This window comes from Capricornis sumatraensis, chromosome 3 (genome assembly GCF_032405125.1).
Source record: "Capricornis sumatraensis isolate serow.1 chromosome 3, serow.2, whole genome shotgun sequence".
NCBI lineage: Eukaryota > Metazoa > Chordata > Mammalia > Artiodactyla > Bovidae > Capricornis > Capricornis sumatraensis.
In genome coordinates this window covers 31,080,038-31,102,678 of record NC_091071.1, presented here as the reverse complement: position 1 = coordinate 31,102,678, position 22,641 = coordinate 31,080,038, and the positions used below count along the sequence as shown (strand labels likewise).

The following is a 22,641-nucleotide window of genomic DNA, read 5'->3' as shown; positions in this document are numbered from 1 at the left end:
TGTAAGTTTTTGAGGGTGCCTGTGTCCTGGGCTAGGTCTGTCCATGTATTGTTCAGTTAACGTTTGTGATTTTCTTAGTCTTCAAGCCTACATTGACACTGTAAAAGGAAATACATCTGAAGACCAATAGATGTTAATAACATTGGTTCTTATTTTTCCTTTCTACTCTCTTTACAAATTTTATCCAAAAATGGTCATATTTTGGCTTTTAAAAATCCTTATTATTAGTCATTGTTTCTAATAATTATTAATGCAAGATGTTGTTTCAAGGATGGCATATGTGATAAAAATAGGTGTTCCTCAAACTATCTGTGAATAACCTGGGTATTTTTTTTTTTTTTAATATTTCTAATTCATTACAGACTGGAACTTTTGTAAAATGTGAAAAGAAAAACAAAACAAACAAAACCCCCCAAAACTAGAAAAACTGTGGAATTCCTGGATTCCATACCAAGATGAGATGGCTTCAAGTGTTTTGAAATGCTTACTGTGAATTTCTGTGCTTGCCTCAGATGGATAGCAGACAGCTGACATCCCAGCTGCCACTCCTGGCGCCCTCAGGCAGCGCTGTTGCAGAGCTCCTGTGCCTTCGCAGGAGGAACCGTTCTGCCCCGGGCGCTCTCTGCTGTGTGGCGTTGGCCAGTAGGCTAGATGAGGTTTTTCTCTGGCCGTGGCTTTGTTCACCTCCTTGAGAATCCAGAAGTCGAGAGCTGACAAGTGGAGGAGCTTCCGTGACCTCCCGATTCTACAGATGCTGAACTGAAAAGCTTGTAGTTCACATCTGTGTGTGAACTCTCTTTCCCCCTTGTCTTTGCCAGTGGTTCCCAAGTCTGATTGAGCATCACGGTCACTAGGGTCTTTTAAAAGTATTACTGTGGACTCCCCCATGTTCAATCAGCCTTTCTGGGAGTGAAACCCAGAAATCTGTATTTCTCAGAAGCCCTCCAAGCATCTGTCAGCTTGCTTTGGGAGCCACCAGTCCACACTGGGCTGTTTCCCTTTACTCTGTGGGACTGGCTCATCTCCTTAACCCCTGAAGGGCTCGGCTCCTTGCTGTGCCCCAGAGGGGAGGGCAGAGGACACAGGCAGTGGCTCTGACTCTGATGCCTTCCTGATCTCTCTGAGCCTCAAGGCCCCATGTGTAAGAAGCCCTGCCACGCACAGGAGGGTGGCAAGGGTCACGTGAGCTGGGTGATCTAATGCCTGGAAAAGGCCCGATGTATATAGTTGGTGTTCACAGGTGTGTTAAGGGACTTCCTTGGTGGTCCAGTGATTAAGACTTCACCTTTCAATGCAGGAGGGGCAAGTTCCATCCCTGGTGGGGGAGCTAGGATCCCACATGCCTCTTGGGCAAAAAGCCAAAACATGAAACAGAAGCAATATTGTAACAAGTTCAGTAAAGCCTTTAAAATGGTCCACATCAAAAACAGCAACAACAACAACAACAACAACAAAACCCTTGAAGACAGGTAGGCACTGGTGAGGGCTTTTTCTCTCAAAGGCGGTTGCAGTATCCTCACAACAGCAGAAGGTTCCAGGTCTCTCCCCACAGCCGTTGTCAGTGGGACTCACACACAGCCTGCACATTTTATAAAATCGAGGTAGATTCTAAGGCATCAAGTCACTATTCTCTGAGAGTTTGGGAATGTGGCCTGAAGAGTCTCAGTTGCTGTTAAAATTTGGGGGTGCGTGCATGCCATGTCGCTTCAGTCTCGTCTGACTCTTTGCCACCCTGTGGACTGCAGCCCACCAGGCTCTTCTGTCCATGGAGATTCTCTAGGCAAGAATACTGGAGTGGGTTGCCATTTCCTGCTGCAGGGGATCTTCCCGACCGAGGGATCGAACCTTTACATCTCGTGCATTGCAGGCAGCTTCTTTACCACTAGTACCACCTGGGAAACTGCACGTATCTTGGTTTAATTAATCAGGACATGTCTAATTCAGTAGCCAGAGGAGGGGCGAAGCAAGATTTACTTGAATGTGATTAGATAGAACATTGTGATATGAAAGGAAATGCCAAAGGCATTTTTTTAAAAAAATTATAATCTTTTCATGATTTGGCAGGTCATTATGATAATTCCTGGGATTTTCACAGACTTAAGAGCTTTTTCACAGACACATTTTTTTTCAGAGAGCATCTTCCCTGATGCTCCAGCTGGAAGGGATTGCTCAGCCTCTTGAAGCGCCAAAGGCATCATCTTATAAACGCATCTTATAAAGGCATCATCTTTAGCCCAGCTCAGACGTCACCTTCTCTGACGCCTTCCCCCAGCCCCTTCTGCCAGGAATGCTAAATAGGTGTCATCCTGTAGGCTAGCACTCTGATCGATTGGTTAGGGGTGCCTGAGTATCTTCTTGAGGAAGAAAGCCCTGATTGACTAGTGATGTCTGCCAAGCAGCAGGAAGTGGGGGATAGCAGCAGAGCCTGATAGATTTCACTAGGCCCTGTGGTTGGGCTTTTAGGTGGACTCCAGCCATTTGGAGCTAAACTGCTTGAGCACAGGTAGAGACACAGGATACTCCTTAGCAGGGGTTTGCTAAGCCACAAGGTGAGAGATTTTAAAAGTTTGACATGTATTACCAAACAGTCTTGTGACTTAAACTTCTTAAATCTTTCTCCCCTCTTCTCTCAAGCCCAAAGGGTGAAACCCAAATGATGACTGATAAGCAGTCACACGTTATTAGCTCGTGAGTTGTGCACCTTCCAGACACAGCTTGGGAGCCATGCATGGTGTTATTTTCTTTATTCATTTATTTTTGGCGGTGCTGGGTCTTCGTTGCTGCACAGGCTTTTCTCCAGTCGCACCAAGCAGAGGGTCTTCTCTCTAGTTGCACCATGTGGGGGAGTGCTCTCTAGTCGTGGGGGCTTCTCGCTGCAGGGGCTTCTCTTGTGGAGCAGGGACCTCTGGGGCTTGCAGGCTTCAGTAGTTGCAGCTCATGGCCTTAGTTGTTCCTTGTCACGTGCAGTCTTTCTGGAACGTGAACGTGAAGTCGCTCAGTCGTGTCCGACTCTTTGCGACCCCATGGACTGTAGCCTACCAGGCTCCTCTGTCCATGGGATTTTCCAGGCAATAGTACTAGAGTGGATTGCCATTTCCTTCTCCAAGGTATCTTCCCAACCCAGGGATCGAACCCGGGTCTCCCGCATCGTAGACAAACGCTTTACCATCTGAGCCAATCTTTCTGGACCAGGAATCAAATCTATGCCCCTTGCCTTGGCAGGTGGAGTCTTAATCACTGGACCACCAGGGAAGCCCCACAGCTGACTTTTAAGGCCCTGAGCATTGATGGTCCCAGAACACAGCGAGTGCCCGACTGTGATTTAGGGCATGGATCCGCCTTGGGGGGCTGCCTGGCATGTGTCAAGGCCCATCAGAGAAGTGACTCCTGAGTGTGTTCTCTGGACGAGGCCTTTTCTGATACCCCGTCTTCCTTCCAAGTCCTCCTCTCTCCCTGAGTGCTAGTCCAGTTTGTCTGACTTCTAGGATGTGAGCCCCATGACTTCCCCGTGCCTCATCACTGAGAACAGTGCCTGGTGGGTGGTTAACAGTTCTCTGGGTGATGCTGCCGCTCTGGGGGACAGCAAGTCTCTCTCCACAGCCCTCTGAGCCGCTTGTTACGGCCCATGAGGCGCCTTTCCATTTGGCTTCCAGAGATCTGCTTGTTCTTTTCCTCCTTTCTCATGTCCCTTTAACGTGATCACCCTCCATGTCTAACCACTTCACATCCACTGAGCCTTTGCCACGCTTGGACACAGTACTGAGCCTGCTAAGGGCCGCAGCTCATTTCATCCACACTGCGGCCCTGTGAGATGAGTGTTGTTTTCTTTCTTTTTTTAAATTAGTTTATTTTTGGCTGCAGTTCATGGGGTCGCAAAGAGTCCGACACGACTGAGCGACTGAACTGAACTGAGTTTTTGGCTGCCCCGGGTCTTCATTGCTCCACACTGGCTTTCTCTAGCTTCCCGAGCAGGGGCTGCTCTTCATTGCTCACGCAGACTTCTCACTGTGGTGGCCTCTCTTGTGGATCGCGGGCTCTAGGTAGAGCGTGCGGGCTCTGGCAGTCGCAGTGCGTGGGTCGCTAGCTGCAGCTCGCAAGCTCTAGGGTATATATGGGCTCAGTAGTTGTGGCTCCCTGACTTAGTTGTCCCACAGCATGTGGGCTGTTTCCAGACCAGAGAGTGAACCCCTGGCCCCTGCGTCGGCAAGCAGATTCTTAACCAGTGGACCACCGGGGAAGTCCATGAGCGTGGGGCCTCGGGGTCATAGAAGTTAAATGACTCACGCAAGAGCACGTGCTAAGTGAGCCAACCAAGGCTTGCCTTGCAGCAGAGTCTGAGCCTTTTCAAAGCACCTCTTTCGGCTGCTTTCCTGCCATCCTCTGGGCCTTTGCACCTGTCATTTCCTCTGCTGGTTGTGTCTTTCTCCTCTTTGTTCATAAGGTGAGCCCCCAGAGCTCAGCATGTTTATGGAACGTAGAAGCCCCGCTGAGTTGAGTGACTTTGGGGAGAAAACGCGAGAGGAAGGGGCAGGAGATGGTGTTAGGGAGAGAGGCTGAAGCCAGATCTGCAAGGAGATGGATTTTTATCTTTAGGGCAGTGGGAAGGATTGAAGATTTTAAACAGCCTGTGACAGTATCAGCTGTTGCTTTGGGAAGATCTCTCTTGCTCCTTGGTAGAGAAGAATTGAGGGACATTTCTTTCTCTCTCATTCCCTGCGGCTGTTGGAAATAGGGAAGGAAGGTCATATGCAACCTGTAAGTGCCCTCAGAGCCTCATAGAAATTCCAGCAAGCAGTGGTTGTGCCTTTTATTTTGATGATAATGGGAACCATTTGTGATTTCACATTTCTCTTCTGAGGCTGGCTCTGAATCTCGAATTCATTTCTGGTTATGCTATAGTTTGGAAAGAGTTATTTGAGGAATAGGAAGCTCAGTGTGGTTTATGTAAGATGAAAGCTGTTTATATCAATAACTGTTTGTGGGGATATGAAATGGAGAAATCCAGGGTTTCAGAGCTTAGCTTAGTAACAATGAGCATTGCTGTTTTAATGACTGCTAGAAACTGTTTGTCAAATTTTGTCTCCTTGGTTCCACAGGATTCCCCCCCCCCCCCCCACCCCGTTCTCTAGTGAGATGAAAGCTTTGTCTGATGTGGTCAAGTTACTCTCCGGCTGCAAAATAGAACCAGGGTTTTGACAGTTCATGATAAATACCACTTGCAGCTGGGATGTTCCAATGTTTTATGCATTTATGGAAAATTGTTTTAACACCCTGGCTTCCACTGCCAAACAAAACACAAACACAAAGCAAAACCCTACTTTGCTTTGGAAATGATGGTGACATGTATTTAAAGCTTGTATGTTGTGGGGGCATATTAGCAGGTATTTAGCAGCAGAATTGGCAGTTGTATGTGTTTCCTGCTTACTGTGTGGTAAATGGATTCTCAGCCCCAAGGAAGCTCGAGGAGGGCTTGTTATGATTTCTGTGTGTGTGGAGGAATCAAGTAGGTATTATTAGTGATGTATTAGTGATGTTGTATTTGTTTGTGAAAGCCCTGATGGTCATCTTAAGCTTTTTTATACGAAAATAAGGCAACTGGGGAATACCGATTTTAGGTCTGTATGACACAAGAGGTTGGTCAAAGGCTCAGTGACTTATTCTCCGTTAGTTAATTGTGTGGCCATCACAGTGTCTGTTGTGCCATTTTCACTTTGCATTTCTCCCTGGTTTGAATAGGGTGGGCACCTGGGAGACAGAGGGATTGCGATCTGAGTGAAGATCCACCGAGCAAGTTAACAGAAGCATCAGGATTGCAGTTGGGAACCTGATAAATTTCATGCTGATTGCACCTGGCTTCTTCCTTGAGTTGCACATGAAGGATTTTTAATTCTTTTAAAGAGCCTGAGTGGTTATTCTCTCTGATAAATGAAAGAATGCTCATTATTAAGAAAGTAAGGAAAAGTAGAAAGAATGGAAGCAAAAAATATCCCTTGACTAATGTTAGTATCTTCTGTATTTCCTCCCTGTGCCTTTTACCTTTTATATATATTATATTCAGGAAAATAAAATGACAGCTTCCCTTTATTCCTTCTAAAGCATCTAGATTTAGGTTAATCTCTTTTTTGCCCACAAAACTTCTCCTTATATCCCTTCTGTATTCTAACAGTATGTTTTATATTTCACCTAGAGTACTTATAAATGTTCTGATACTATTTATACATTATATTGAATGTAGTAAGTCCCTGGCTAATCTTGGGTATAGGAGGGGTGATTTCTTGGGAGGGGCAGGGGGACAGGGGCTGGCTGGGGTCTGCTTGACCTCTGCATTCAGTGAGGGTGGTGTTCTCTGTAAGGTACTTACCAGAGTCATCTTTCATGGTTTCTGATGAGCATGGCAAGATTATACCTCACGTTTCTCTAAAAATGTTTTAAAATAAATTAGTTTAACTTGATTATAGGCCCCAATAAGATCATTAAAAAAAAAAAATCCTTTTTTTTTTTTTTTTTGGCTGTATCACATGGAATGTGGGATCTTAGTTCTCTGACCAGGGATCAAACGTGTATCCCCTCAGTGGAAGTGTGGTCTTTTAACCACTGGACTGCCTGGGAAGTCCCAAGATCACTCTTACAATCAGAGGAATTACTGTATGCTTTGACCATGCAGGATATCCTTGTTCCCTTTGTATGTCACACGCAGAAAGATCTGTTATTGATTCTGTGCACCAGTCACAGGCTATCTTATCCCAACCTCCATTTCTTATTTGGGATGAGCCGAGGGTATTGAAATGTGGATAAATCTGCAGGCTCTCTGCAGGCCGGAGTGGAGGGGCAGGATTGTGGCACGTGGCCCAGTGATCAAGAGCCAGGACTCTGGAGTCAGCCTTAGCTGTGTGGCCTTGACCCTGCTCCTGAGACTCCTCTGACATCGTTCCTCCGTCTGTGTGGCAGAAGCAACAACACCTGCCTCAGGTGTCTTCCTGGCAGAGAGCAACCAGGGGCCACAGGGCATCTGTGCTGCCTCGGGTGTGTCCCTCACCATCACCATCCTCAGCAAGGCTCTGGTTCTGTTGTCTCGGTTTTCAAAACCAAAGCCTCCATGAGCAGAAATGGTTCATCAGGGACTTCCCTGGGGGTCCGGTGGTTAAGAATCTACCTTCCAGTGCAGGGGATGTGAGTTCAATCCCTGGTCAGGGAACTGGGATCCCAGTTGGTACAGGGCCTCTAAGCCCGTGTACCACACCTAGAGAGAAAACCCGCACACCCCAACAAAGACCCCACATGCCACAACTAAACAAATGTTACAGCCAAATAAATGTAATGGAAATAAATTTTACAGCCAAATAAGTGTTTTTTTTTTTTCAAGTGGTCAGCCATTCTACTTTTGTCCTTAGCAGGGGATTCTTGACAGGCACAACTCAGATGAGAAAGAAAGCTTTTGCTAGACAAGTGTTCACTTCCTAAGAATAAAAGCCTCAGGTCCAAAAATGACCTGATACAGTCATATTCTGGACTATAAACTGGGACCATTGATACTATAGTGTTCAGTTCCACCAAATCAAAAACATATTCAGCTTAAATGGGTGGATTTGCGTAGCTGATCCATAAGGAAGCAGCATTCATTGTTCCCAGCTCAGCAACCTCTTGGTGCCAGCTGACCAGTGGTGGGCTCAGAGAAGGCGGAATGGGCCGTGGTGGGGGGGGTCTACCCCCGAGCCTCACCGTCTGGTGCTTGTGTGTTGCAGGTGGCGGAGATGCACGGGGAGCTGATCGAGTTCAATGAGCGCCTGCACCGGGCCCTGGTGGCAAAGGAAGCCCTCGTCTCCCAGATGCGGCAGGAGCTCATCGACCTGCGGGGGCCGGTGAGTGCCCCAGCCTTGCCCTTCTGCCCACCACCTCTGCTGCCCGCAGCCCTTCTGTTACATCAGGGCATGGAAAAGTACAGACACTAAAAGGGAGAGTGTCCAGGTACCCCCACCCAGATGGTACCCCCATCCAGGTACCAACCACCCAGGTAGGTTGGTGGGCAAGTGAGTGAAGCTTCGTCTGTGTTTACAGCCACTCGCCGTCACTCATGTTAGCAGCTGAGCTCCGCCTCCTGTCAGATCAGCGGTGGAATTAGATTCTCAGGAGTAGGAACCCTACTGTGAGCTGCACACAAGAGGGATCTAGGTTGTATGCTCCTTACAAGAATCATCCCCAAACCACACTCCCCTCCACGGCCCGTGGGAAAATTATCTTGCATGAAACCAGTCCCTGGTGTCTAAAGGTTGGGGGCCGCTATAATAGAGGGATTTTAAACTGCAGCCCTCTTGATACTTTGAGCCATTTCCTTCTTTGTCAGGGGCCGTCCTATGTAGCAGAATCCCCAATTCTACTCACTAGAGCCTAGTAGCACCCCCACTGCCACCCCAGTCATGGCAGCCAAACACATCCCCAGACATTGTCAGATGTCTGCTCAGGGGCAGAATCACCCCTGGTTGAGAACTCCCCACTGCGTTTGTTCACTTTGCTAATTCTGTAATTCTCTGTTGAACAAAATACTGCACTAGTTTAAATCTGGTTTTGCATTCATAAACACTGGGGTTGTTTCCATTATTTTGCTACTGCAAACCACATTGCTAAAAGCATCTTGTCCTTTTGTGCACGTTTATAACAGCTTTTTCTTTGCTTTAAGACTTTCTTATGATGTCAGATGTTAATAACACCCAATGGTCGGTGGGTGTGTGATACACTTTGATGTGACCATTGTTTGATTGAACTGTTGTCAGTCACAGTCAATCTTATTTCAGGTTCCCAACACCTGCTTTCCCCTTCGGTATTGTTTTGAATCAAATATTAGGCATTATTTCTTCTCTAGACATTTCAGAATATAGCTATAAAAATCAAGAAAACAAATAGAGCAATCAAGTATAATTGAAACAAATATCATTGTCAGCCTCTGTTATCAATAATTCATTTATACCAACAAATATCAGTGTTAAAATTTCTTCTTGTCTCGTAATTTTCTTAGTTTTTTGAATTGTAGTGAGCAGTGACAGATCTGGGTTTGTGTGCCGTCAAAGACTGGATTTTTTTTTTTTTAAACAATTGAAAATTATCAAAATTTGGACTCTTGACAAACCTTGTTACACACATGCTAAACAGCCAAGTAGCATAAAAGGGTATATTCAGTGAAAAAGAAATCTATTTTCTGTCCCAGAGGCAATGACAGTGACCAATCTTGGGTTTGTCTTTCCAGAGCTGAGCATGGCTTGAGGAAGCCGCGTGCACATACCTACATGTTTAGTCACTAGTCGCCTGCTTTATCACTGCTATGTATATTACTTTTCTTCCTTCTAACTATACACATTAGAGGTCACTTTATTTTGTCGATACTTTGCATGTAGGTCTACATCATTCTTTTAAAGAGCTGCATCGTAATCCTTTGAATTGGCAATACCATAGTTCGTCTAACCAGGCCCTATTGATGGATATACGGTTGTTTTCTGCTTTTATCTTTAGAACAGAGTTGACATAACATCCTTGTGAAATCCCACACTTAGACCGGAAGGTTGTCTGGCAGCTCATGGAGCTTGCTTTGCTGGATGTAGACCCAGAGTTCTCATCTTACAAGATTCTGGGGCACTGAATCTTCTTTTTGTCCTCCGTCAGAAGGGAGGACCTTTTTCTGTCCTCCTCCACCTGTTGCAGGAAAACTCTTTCTGAGCACCAGTTATCTGTCAGGAGCTCCCAGTTGTCAGAGTTCCAACAATGTGTTGGGCACACATGGGTCTCTGCCTTCGTTATCTCATTTGATTTTTTTTCTAAGTCATTATTGAATTTGTTACAGTATCACTTCTGTTTTGTTTTGTTTTTTTTTGGCTGGGAGGCATGTGGGATCTTAGCTCCCTGACCAGACCAGTGAACCCCCTGCATTGGAAGGCAAAGTCCTAGCCACTGGATTGCCAGAGATGTCCCCTCTCATTTGAAGACAAGCCTGTGAGTCGAATGAAATTAGCCTCCTCTTGAGTAAGTGTGGCAGCTGAGATGCAGAGGGTTCAGGCCTCGCTGGACTTAATCATTAAGCTCCAGCACGGGGCTGGGCCCCCAGCCCATCGGGCTTCTTCAGCTCCAGGTCCTTTGCTTTCTCCCTCCGTGGGGCCTTTGCTCCCATCCATTCTGCCTGGAATAAGGCTCTGGGCCCAGGCCACTCACCCTCAGAATCACCTCCTCAGGAGACCAGACAAGGGCAGATTTTCCTTGTGGAGTATGCTGTTTGTATGTATCTCTCTGTTCTTCTCTGATTATAATTTTATGTTTATCCCTCACTAGTCAATGTCTCGAGGCACCACCACCTCTTCGAGGGTAAGTGCCCTGTCTTTTTCTGCTCCCTTTAAATTCCAGTGATTCACACAGCAGGTGCTTAATAACTAGGTTGACTTACAGAATGAGTGAGTGAATGTCGAGTAGCAAGTGGTGGGGTCCAGGTTTCCCTGGACCCTGGATGAGTGGCCCATCTTCTCTCCTTGTGCCGCACTCGCTTTGGCCTCCAGTCTGGATGCTCGTGAGGTCAGTGACATCCTTTACCCAGAGGCAGCTCAAACTGTCATCAGAGACTTTCCGGCAGGCACGCTGTGATGGCCAGCAGTCAGGAGGGAGTAAGTGGTCCTGCAGGCTGTTGGGAAGAGCTGGCCTTTCTGACACTGGCCCCAGGGAAGCCCCTTGACTTTGTTGTTTTTGCCTCAGGCCTACTCTTATCATCTGCCTAGAGTCAGGCAGCCTGGACAGAGGAGGGAGGCAGCCGTGAGCTCAGTTTCGGTTCCGGAGGCCACTCTTCCTTCCCGGGCGGTGCTGGCAGCAGAGAACCCGCCTGTCAATGCAGGAAACATAAGAGACACGAGTTCTATCCCTGGGTTGGGAAGATCCCCTGGAGGAGGGCGTGGGAACGCACTCCAGTATTTTTGCCTGGAGAATCCCCAGACAGAGGAGCCTACCGAGGCTGTGGTCCATTGGGTCGCAAAGAGTCAGACACCACTGAAGCGACTTAGCAAGCCTGCAGGCTCCCCACTCGTCCTGAGGGGCCTCTGTTGGGGGAGGCTCCACCCGTTGCCACTCTCTACTGCCCTCAGATTAGACTTCCTCCCAGACACCAGAGTATTCAAGGGCCTCAAGGGCAGAGCAGGGCCTGCTGTGCTTGGAAGCCCTGGTTTCCTCTTCTATCAGGTGGCTTGGGATTCCACCAGATGCTACTGGTAAAGGCAGTTGTTGGTGGGCACTGGGGCTGAGCGGGGTGGCCCTGTTTTCGTCTCTGAATCTCCATGCCCAGGGCTGTGCCTGACACAGAGTAGGTGCTCTGTTAAATGTTTGCTAGGTGAGAACTTCATTGTTGTAGAGCAGAGGACGATTCCATGGAGCAAATAATTATTTTTCTTTTGCTTGCACCTGGTGGCCTGCGGGATCTTCCCTGACTGGGGACTGAACCTGTGACCCTTGCAGTGAGTCAGAAGTCTTAACCACTGGACCGCCAGGGAAGTCCAAATGGTAATTGATTTTTTTAGAGATAGGTGCAAAGACACAGTGTCTTCTCAGTGATATTTTTTATGATATTATAGACTTTTAATTTAAGTTGTTTATTTTAAGGAGGAGTTTGGGATTAAGGATTGAATTTTTTCCTTTTCTTTTCTTTTTTTGAATGTAAGTATTTTTAGGACTCTCTTCTCATTATTGTCTCCCCACCTCTGGTATAAGGTGTAAATGAATGCTGGAGTTTTTGTTTGTTTGTTTTTTAAATCTTTCAGCAGGATTTGATTACCGCCCTGAAAATTCTCTGGGAGAACAGCTTCTGTTTTGAATAAATGGAGACAGAGTCTTGTAAGACGGCAGGATGTGGCAGTCAGTTACAGTCTCAGCACACGGAGAGAAGCTCATGAAGTGCAAGTTTGTTCCCACCAGGGATGAAGATTTGGTCTCACTTTATGTGACAGCACTTGGATCGCTCCCTTTCCTGCCGCCGCTGTGGGTCTCTGTTTCCCCGTCCCATGTGTTTAAGTTGATCACCTGCGTTTAAGCAGAAAAGACAGCTCCGCCTGGTACGGCTTGAGGTTTGTAGCATCCCTTCCCGGACTCGGAGCATCGGCCCTGTTGGCTTGTTCTCCTGTCACCTGTTCCCTCCCTTGTCTGTTTGATGAGAGCCATTTACTACATGCTTGGTGGTGGCGTGCACTTTTAGCCTTTCTCCTAGTACAGTATATTCATTAGGTCCATTTTTCAGCTTAGCAGACTGAGGCACAGAGCAGTTTTAGGACTCACCTCGAGGCACACAGCTCCGTGCTTGCACCAGATTGCAAATCCAGGACCACGTCGTTCTTCAGCACACGCTGCTTACTCTCCTGTTTTCCGTTCCTTCTTCATTTCAAGCAGGATTTAATGTCTTCTGTCCTCCAGGCACAACCCTGCTGGGGATTTTAAAGGCTCCCGTCCCTCTGTGGCAGAACTCTCAAGCGTCCCACTCCCTGCCCGCAGACTGCATCTTCCACTGCCTTGCCTCCTCATCTTGCGTTCTTTTACATCAAAGCCGATTGCTGTTGTTTTTCACTTAACTGATCACTTCATCTTGACATCAGACTACACTCTTTGGAGTTTGTAATCTAGAGAAGGTGGAGTTTTCTGAGAGCAGAATAGTTTCCTGAGAGTAGAAGAGTGATTCAAAGGATGCATTATAGGTGGTGGTGGTTGTTCGGTTGCTAAGTTGTGTCCAACTCTTGGTGACCCCTTGGACTGCAGCACGCCAGGCTTCCCTGTCCTTCACCATCTCCCGAAGCTTGCTGAAACTCATGTCCACTGAGTCGGTGATACTGTCCAACCATCTCATCCTCTGTCATCCCTCTCTCCTCCTGCCTTCAATCTTTCCTAGCATTAGGGTCTTTTCCAGTGAGTCAGTTCTTCACCTCAGTTGGCTGAAGGACTGGAGATTCAACTTCAGCATCAGTCCTTCCAATGAATATTCAGGGTTGATTTCCTTTAGAATTGATAGGTTTCATCTCCTTGCAATCTGAGGAACTCTCGAGAGTCTTCTCCAGCACCACAGTTCAAAAGGATCAATTCTTGGGCACTCAGCCTTCTTTATGGTTCAATTCTCACATCTGTACATGACTACTGGAAAAACCATAGCTTCAACTCTGTGGACCTTTGTCAACCAAGTGATGTCTCTGCTTTTTAATATGCTGTCTAGGTTGGCCATAGCTTTTCTTCCAAGGAGCAAGCGTCTTTTAATTTAATTTAGTGGCAGCAGTCACCATCTACAGTGACTTTGGAGCCCAAGAAAATAGTCTGTCACTAGGTGGTACATATGAAAAAGAAGGGGAATTGTGATAAATCATCTCAAACAGGGATGGTCAAGAGGCCTCTCTCTCTAGCACTTTCCACCAGGGCTCTCTGTGAAGCGTAGACCTGGCACACCTGTTACACATTTATTTCCCTAAGGACCATCTTTTCTAAGATGCTTTCCAAGGGATGCTTTTAGGAAACTTAGGGCCGAGTTACATATCACATTCGTTACCCACACATGCTGCAGGGAGACCCTGACAGCTTGGGCTGTCCCATGAAGCTGCCCCAGCCCGGGATCCACAGAGTCTGGAGGGGGAGGTGGCATTGCATGACTGTGGGGTGCCCTGGACCTGCCCCCCTGGAGGTGACTGACCGGCTGGGCATTTAGCCTTGGGTTCCACTGCCCTCCCCACCCCCCACCCCCATTGGCCTGGCTCTCGGTCATCTGAACACCTGTGTGTCCCCAGGCACGTTGAACCTCATCCACACAGGCTCCCAGAGAGGGGGCTGTGCAGGGCTCTTAGATTCTCTGTACTCTCTTTTTCACCCTCTCATTTATTTATTTGGCTGCGTTGGGTCTTAGTTGCGGCATGCAGGGTCTTCATTGTGTTGCGGGATCTTTCATTGTGGCGTCCGGGCTTAGTTGCTCTGTGGCATTTGGGATCTTAGTTCACCATCCAGGGGTCGAACCTGCATCCCCAGCACTGCTGGACAGATTCTTGACCGCTGGACCCCAGGGAGGTCCATCCCTCTGCTTTTCAATCTCTTGTTCTGGACCCCAGGGAGGTCCATCCCTCTGCTTTTTAATCTCTTGTTCTGGACCCCAGGGAGGTCCATCCCTCTGCTTTTTAATCTCTTGCTCTGGACCCCAGGGAGGTCCATCCCTCTGCTTTTCAATCTCTTGTTCTGGACCCCAGGGAGGTCCATCCCTCTGCTTTTTAATCTCTTGTTCTGAACCCCAGGGAGGTCCATCCCTCTGCTTTTTAATTTCTTGTTCTGGACCCCAGGGAGGTCCATCCCTCTGCTTTCCAATTTCTTGTTCTGGACCCCAGGGAGGTCCATCCCTCTGCTTTTTAATCTCTTGCTCTGGACCCCAGGGAGGTCCATCCCTCTGCTTTTTAATTTCTTGTTCTGGACCCCAGGGAGGTCCATCCCTCTGCTTTTTAATCTCTTGCTCTGGACCCCAGGGAGGTCCATCCCTCTGCTTTTTAATCGCTTGTTCTGGACCCCAGGGAGGTCCATCCCTCTGCTTTTCAATCTCTTGTTCTGGACCCCAGGGAGGTCCATCCCTCTGCTTTTTAATTTCTTGTTCTGGACCCCAGGGAGGTCCATCCCTCTGCTTTTTAATCTCTTGCTCTGGACCCCAGGGAGGTCCATCCCTCTGCTTTTCAATCTCTTGTTCTGTCTCTCTGTCGCTCTCTTTCTCCCTGCTTCTCCTTGTTTCTCACTCTCTGTTCCTTTCTGTCTTGGTCTTTCTCTGCCTGCCTTTCCCTCTCTCTCTCTTTCACCCACTGTGTGTGTTGTTCTCTCTGCCCCCGTCTGACTCACTGTCTCTCCCCAGTGCTGAGTCTCTCTCTTCGAGGCTGTCATGTTCTGTCTGTCTCTCGGCTCCCCCTTCCCTTTCCATTATCTCTAGTTTCATAAACACATCCATTGCTCTACAGTGTATTGATGATGCTATTCATTGCAACTGCCTTCAAACATCTTAAACCCTTTCCATTTCAGGTCCCCCAAAGCGCCTTACAGTAGAACCACCTTCCATGAAAGCCTGCACAGACCCTCCCCTCTTGCCCGCATCCCTCCCGACCACCTGGCTAAGCCCCTGATCTGTTCCAGTGACACTTTGTGGGTCAGCATCTGTCACTCTGTATTATCACTTGGCATTGAATTTTCCTTTTTAAATCTGAGGATGGATAGCTGCCTGGCGACAGGGGCTGTGTTCACTTTCCTCTTCTTGGAGGCTGGCGTGCACACTCAGGGAGCAGGTGCTGTGTGAGTCTGCCCACGCACCTGCGGTAGCTATGGAAACTCTCTATTAACCGCAGTGTTTGATTATCCAGAAAGGTGCCATCCTGGAGGCTGTCGGATGGCAGAGACTTCCTGTTAATTCTCGCTGTAAGCTGCTCAGTGTTTCCATGGGACCCCTTCCCTCCATTATTGGAATGATGGAGCTGATGAGAGAGAAAGACGAGGGATTTAAAATTCAGGTGTGAGATAGATGGAAGAAACTCATCCCAAGTTTTGTAATAAGGTTCACTTTGAAATAAAATGCTTCTTGGGACTTTCTTGGTATCTTTAAAACCTTCTGAGGGAGTGATCTCATTTGAGAGCTGATGCTATTTAAGTCCTGAAGCTTAATAAGAAATGTATTTTTCAGCTGGGTGGCACTTGCCGAATATCTAATGATCAAGTACTAAATTGTCTATGGTCCCACGGCAGCTCTAAACAGCGTGTTCCAAATTATAAGAAGCTTTTTAATTCGGCGCTTGGACATCCGTGTTCTAATCGTCTACCGTCTTGAAGGAGATTATTTTTAAAAGTGCCATTTAAGAGAGGCTACTAAAAATGTCTCACATAGAAGCTTAGCTCAGAAATATTAGTTTTTGACACAGAATCATCCGGAAAGATGCTTGCAGAACCCACTTTAAACAGCTCAGTGCCAGGGAATAAAAGCCCCTCTTTGAGCCCAGTCATCTGTTTCTGTCTGTGTGCAAATGGGCGGTCACATGCTCTATGACGTTAATACTGGACTCACAGGTCTGTCTTCCCAAGGGTGCCCAGATTATACCCCTGGTTTATGCCTGGTTCACTCATCACCATGAGTAGTTCGGTTCCTGAGGGGAGCCCTGAGGGGCTTGGGTTTAGGGTTTGGGTGGACAGAGCCTGGCTAACTCAAGGCTTATGGCTGCAGAACTTTGAAATTACATTTGTAGCAAGATTGCAAGTGTTGGCTGCTCAGTCGTGTCTGATTCTTTGCGAACCCATGGACTGTGGCCCACCAGGCTCCCCTGTCCATGGAATTCTGCAGGCAAGAATACTAGAGTGAGTTGCCATTTTCAGTTGGATGACTGAAATCCTGAGCTCATGACCCATACCAATTACTGGTGCAAACAAGGCTACTCATCTTTATTTAATAACTTAGCTCTGATCTCACTTTTTGCCTTCTACAGAAGCTGCTCCCAGCCTCCACCCCCACCTCTCAAGGGTTAAACCTCAAGGTCTTGAGTTGCTTGGCTCCTAACCGTTGTGTTTTATTGACATGTACGTTTCTCAGTCTAACGTCGTTACCAGGAAACACGGTTCTTGAGTCTCAGGCAGCCACGTGGGACTCCTGTGTAGACTGGCCCCGGGTTGGACCTCTGTCTCGTGCTGGGCCACTGTCCTTGACTCATGTCATTCTTGATGTCATCCTCAAAATGCAGATTCTTCAGCCTCTTCTGTTCTGTCCGCGTGGTGCCTTGTCAATTCTACTGATCATAACGTGTCCATCTAAATTCCGAGTTAATTGACCATATTTCTGCTAAATTAACACACACTGTATTTCCAAGGATACATAATAACCACATGATTATACTTGTACATACCCTCTAACTAAACATAGGTGCTTATTTCTTAATTTAATAAATATCTTTCTTCATGATAACAGAGCTCCCTTCTGATTAGTCCTACCTTCCCTACCAATTACCATGACTTAATTTTTTTTTTTAAGATTTCTATTTTTTTATAATTTTTTTAAAAGGCTCATCTCTTCTCCTTTTTCTCCTGGTTCATCATAAACGTGGGGCTGATGATACGAAGTGAGGTTCAGTGATGGCTCAGTTTTGACTGAGTGGCATCAGAGCCTCAGAGGGACCATACAGTTTGTTCTGGGAATGTTACCCATCTCCTTGAAAAGTGAAAGTGTTCATCACTCAGTCCTGTCCGACTCTTTGTGACCCCATGAACTGTAACCCACCAGGCTCCTCTGACCATGGATTTCTCCAGGCAAGAATACTGGAGTGGGTTGCCATTTTCTTCTCCAGTGGATCTCCCTGACCCAGGGATCAAAGCTACATCTCCTGCATTGCAGGTGGATTCTTTACTGTCTGAGCCACCAGGGAAGCCCAGTGACCTTGAAGTGGATTTATATAACCTTCCAGTGGAAATAGATGCTGTTCTTGCTGTGTGTGTCATAAAGGTGGGTTCCCTGGTCAGCCGGTTTGCAGGCTCTAGAGCAGACTGTGCCTAGATCTCTTGTTACTGTCTTTTCTGGGAAACCAAGCCAAACAATTTGCTGCCATGACCTGTTCTTTTGACTTCTTCCTGAGGGACAGGTATCGTCTTGGAACTGACCCTGGGGTTCCTGAGCCTCCCTACCTGTTGGGTAGACAGAAATACTGCTGCTCTTGTTTCTGAGGAAAAAGGTTCAAGTGGTGTTCCCCTGATCCCAGAACCTGCAGGCCTCATTCATACCGAGGAGGGTGGCCGTGGTTTGAGATGTGACTGAAGCAGTCAGCCAGGCATTTGAGATTGGACTTTGCCACAAGATTTTTGATAAAGTCAGAAGAGCCTTGTGTTCACTTAGATTTTTATCTCTTTCCTAGGAAAGTAGCTTTCCTTTTTCTTCCTTTTTCATTTTTTTTACCTTTTGCTGTCCAGAGTGTCATCGCCTCTGCCGGCATGAGAGCATGTGCCCCCGGTGTGAATCCCCGCCTCCCCCTGTTACAGTGAGGCTCCCAGCCAGCGGTGGCTCCCAGAGTCTCTGTACAGGCAGATCGATATTTATTTATTTGGCCTGTGCTGGGTCAGAGGTGCCCCAAGATCCATGTCAGCACTGGAGAGGAATCCTCAGGTTCCGGCCTCGACTCCACACGAGGTCTTAGGCCCCGGCACCGACGGGAGAGGAATCCCGAGAGGTCTTGGTTGCTGTGAAGGCTGCTCTCTAGCTGCGACGAGCGGGCTTCTCACTGCAGTGGCTCCTCTTGCTGTGGAGCACGGCTCCCGGGCGTGCAGGCTGCAGCAGTTGCCTCTCCCGGGCTCCAGAGAAGCAAGGCTCAGGAGTTGGGGCGTATGGGCTTAGTTATCCTACAGCGTGTGGGATCTTCCTGAAACAGGGGTCGAACCCGTGTCTCCTACACTGGCAGGTGGATCCTTTACCACTGAACCAACAGGAAAGCCCGTAGATCTTCTAGATTCTTCCCTCCCCCTCCACCCGCCCCTGCCCATTGAAGTAGATTTGACTTACAATGAATGCTGTGTTCAGTTCAGTCCAGTCGCTCAGTCCTGTCCGACTCTTTGCGACCCCATGAATCGCAGCACGCCAGGCCTCCCTGTCCATCACCATCTCCTGGAGTTCACTCAGACTCACATCCATCAAGTCCGTGATGCCATCCAGCCATCTCATCCAGGGTCGTCCCCTTCTCCTCCTGCCCCCAGTCTCTCCCAGGATCAGAATCTTTTCCAATGAGTCAACTCTTCCCATGAGGTGTCCTAAGTACTGGAGTTTCAGCTTTAGCATCAGTCCTTCCAAAGAAATCCCAGGGTTGATTCCCTTCAGAATGGACTGGTTGGATCTCCTTGCAGCCCAAGGGACCCTCAAGAGTCTTCTCCAACACCACAGTTCAAAAGCATCAATTCTTCGGTGCTCAGCCTTCTTCACAGTCCAACTCTCACATCCATACATGACCACAGGAAAAACCATAGCCTTGACTAGGCAGACCTTAGTCGGCAAAGTAATGTCTCTGCTTTTGAATATACTATCTAGGTTGGTCATAACTTTTCTTCCAAGGAGTAAGTGTCTTTTAATTTCATGGCTGCAGTCACCATCTGCAGTGATTTTGGAGCCCAAAAAAATAGTCTGACACTGTTTCTACTGTTTCCCCATCTATTTCCCATGAAGTGATGGGACCGGATGCCATGATGTTCGTTTTCTGAATGTTGAGCTTTAAGCCAACTTTTTCACTCTCCTCTTTCACTTTCATCAAGAGGCTTTTGAGTTCCTCTTCACTTTCTGCCATAAGGGTGGTGTCATCTGCATATCTGAGGTTATTGATATTTCTCCCGGCAATCTTGATTCCAGCTTGTGTTTCTTCCAGCCCAGCATTTCTCATGATGTACTCTGCATAGAAGTTAAATAAGCAGGGTGACAATATACAGCCTTGACGTACTCCTTTTCCTATTTGGAACCAGTCTGTTGTTCCATGTCCAGTTCTAACTGTTGCTTCCTGACCTGCATATAGGTTTCTCAAGAGACAAGTCAGGTGGTCTGGTATTCCCATCTCTCTCAGAATTTTCCACAGTTTCTTGTGATCCACACAGTCAAAGGCTTTGGCATAGTCAATAAAGCAGAAATAGATGTTTTTCTGGAACTCTCTTGCTTTTTCCATGATCCAGCAGATGTTGGCAATTTGATCTCTGGTTCCTCTGCCTTTTCTAAAACCAGCTTGAACATCAGGGAGTTCACGGTTCACGTATTGCTGAAGCCTGGCTTGGAGAATTTTGAGCATTACTTTCCTAGCGTGTGAGATGAGTGCAATTGTGCGATAGTTTCAGCATTCTTTGGCATTGCCTTTCTTTGGAATTGGAATGGAAACTGACCTTTTCCGGTCCTGTGGCCACTGCTGAGTTTTCCAAACTTGCTGGCATATTGAGTGCAGCACTTTCACAGCATCATCTTTCAGGATTTGAAAGAGCTCAACTGGAATTCCATCACCTCCATTAGCTTTGTTCGTAGTGATGCTTTCTAAGACCCACTTGACTTCACATTCCAAGATATCTGGCTCTAGATTAGTGATCACATCATCATGATTATCTGGGTCGTGAAGATCTTTTTTGTACAGTTCTTCTGTATATTCTTGCCACCTCTTCATAATATCTTCTGCTTCTGTTAGGTCCAGGCCATTTCTGTCCTTTATCAAGCCCATCTTTGCATGAAATGTTCCCTTGGTATCTCTAATTTTCTTGAAGAGATCTCTAGTCTTTCCCGTTCTGTTGTTTTCTTCTATTTCTTTGCATTGATCGCTGAAGAAGGCTTTCTTATCTCTTTTTGCTATTCTTTGGAACTCTGCATTCAGATGCTTATATCTTTCCTTTTCTCCTTTGCTTTTCACCTCTCTTCTTTTCACAGCTATTTGTAAGGCCTCTCCAGACAACCATTTTGCTTTTTTGCATTTCTTTTCCATGGGGATGGTCTTGATCCCTGTCTCCTTTACAATGTCACGAACTTCATCCCATAGTTCATCAGGCACTCTATCTGTCAGATCTAGACCCTTAAATCTATTACTCACTTCCACTGTATAATCATAAGGGATTTGATTGAGGTCATACCTGAATGGTCTAGTGGTTTTCCCTACTTTCTTCAATTTAAGTCTGAATTTGGCAATAAGGAGTTTGTGATCTAGTCACGGTCAGCTCCCGGTCTTGTTTTTGTTGACTGTATAGAGCTTCTCCATCTTTGGCTGCAAAGAATATAATCAATCTGATTTCGGTGTTGACCATCTGGTGATGTCCATGTGTAGAGTCTTCTCTTGTGTTGTTGGAAGAGGGTGTTTGGTATGATCAGTGCATTTTCGTGGCAAAACTCTATTAGTCTTTGCCCTGCTTCATTCCGCATTCCAAGGCCAAATTTGCCTGTTACTCCAGGTGTTTCTTGACTTCCTACTTTTGCATTCCAGTCCCCTATAATGAAAAGGACATCTTTTTTTGGTGTTAGTTCTAAAAGATCTTGTAGGTCTTCATAGAACCGTTCAACTTCAGTTTCTGCAGTGTTACTGGCTGGGGCATAGACTTGGATTACCGTGATATTGAATGGTTTGCCTTGGAGACGAACAGAGATCATTGTGTCGTTTTTGAGATTGCATCCAGGTACTGCATTTTGGACTCTTTTGTTGACCATGATGGCTACTCCATTTCTTCTGAGGGATTCCTGCCCGCAGTAGTAGATGTAATAGTCATCTGAGTTAAATTCACCCATTCCAGTCCATTTTAGTTCACTGATTCCTAGAATGTCGACGTTCACCCTTGCCATCTCTTGTTTGACCACTTCCAATTTGCCTTGATTCATGGACCTGACATTCCAGGTTCCTATGCAGTGTTGCTCTTTACAGCATCGGCTCTTGGTTCTATCACCAGTCACATCCGCAACTGGGTATTGTTTTTGCTTTAGCTCCATCCTTTCATTCTTTCTGGAGTTATTTCTCCAGTGATCTCCAGTAGCATATTGGGCTACTGACCTGGGGAGTTCCTCTTTTGGTATCCTATCATTTTGCCTTTTCCTACTGTTCATGGGGTTCTCAAGGTAAGAATACTGAAGTGGCTTGCCATTCCCTTCTCCAATGGACCACATTCTGTCAGACTTCTCCACCATGACCCGCCCGTCTTGGGTTGCCCCGCGGGCATGGCTTGGTTTCATTGAGTTAGACAAGTCTGTGGTCCTAGTGTGATTGCTGTTAGTTTCAGGTATACAGCAAAGTGATTCAATTGTGTATTTTCTTCTTTCAGATTCTTTTCCATTATAGGTTATTACAAGATATCGAATATGGTTCCCTGTCCTATACAGTAGGTCCGTGTTGTTTATTTTTTATGTGCTGTTCGCTTTGTTTTAGAAAGATCTGGCAGATGCTGCAGCAGGATGTGACTCTGGCCTTGCCTGGCCCCTCACTCTTGGCCCGTGGAGCAGAGGCCAGCCCCTCCCCTGTGCACATGACCTCCAACTTGCATTGCCTTGCTGCTCTGCTTTTTGTCTTTCAGAAGATCTGCTTTCAATTTTTTTTCTAAATGACGCAAATAATGTAAGAATCTATTTTTAAACGAAATTAAGTATTATACAACTGAAGAGAGTATAAGATGCAAGTGCCTCTCTCTGAGATCCTGCCTCTGAAGAGCTTGGCTTGTGTCCTTCATGAGTGTGTGTCTCCTCCTCCGGGCCCACCCTCCCAGATCATCCCCACCCTTGAAACTCCAGCTCGTTCTAAAGCCCGCAGTGCCTTCTTCCGTTCTAGTTTTTTGCGTTTATGTTTAGCTTCTGAGTTCCTCTGATCCTCTTCCCCTCTGGACCACCCATTTTGTCATCTTTTCTTATGTTGTCTTTTGCTTTGCTGTTCAGTTGCTAAGTCGTGTCTGACTCTTCGTGACCCTGTGGACTGCAGCACGCCGGCCTTCCCTGTCCTTTGCTATCTCCCGGCGTTTGCTCAGATTCATGTCCATTGAGTCGGTGATGCCATCCAACAGTCTCATCCTCTGTTGCCCCTTCTCCCCTTGCCCTCAGTTTTTGCCAGCATCAGAGTCTTTTCCAGTGAATCAGGTCCTCGCATCAGGTGGCCAAAGTATTGGAGCTTCAGCATCAGTCCTTCCAATGAA

The 22,641-nt window shown here is 47.0% G+C and overlaps 1 protein-coding gene across 1 annotated transcript in view; it reads left to right on the top strand.

The window, feature by feature from the left end:
• SNX29 (sorting nexin 29) overlaps positions 1-22,641 on the top strand; it is a 568,901-nt gene that overhangs the window by 327,629 nt on the left and 218,631 nt on the right. Inside the window, exon 15 of the mRNA XM_068968397.1 lies at positions 7,743-7,859. Coding sequence (XP_068824498.1) covers positions 7,743-7,859 — 117 coding nt within the window. The remainder of the gene's footprint in view (positions 1-7,742; positions 7,860-22,641) is intronic.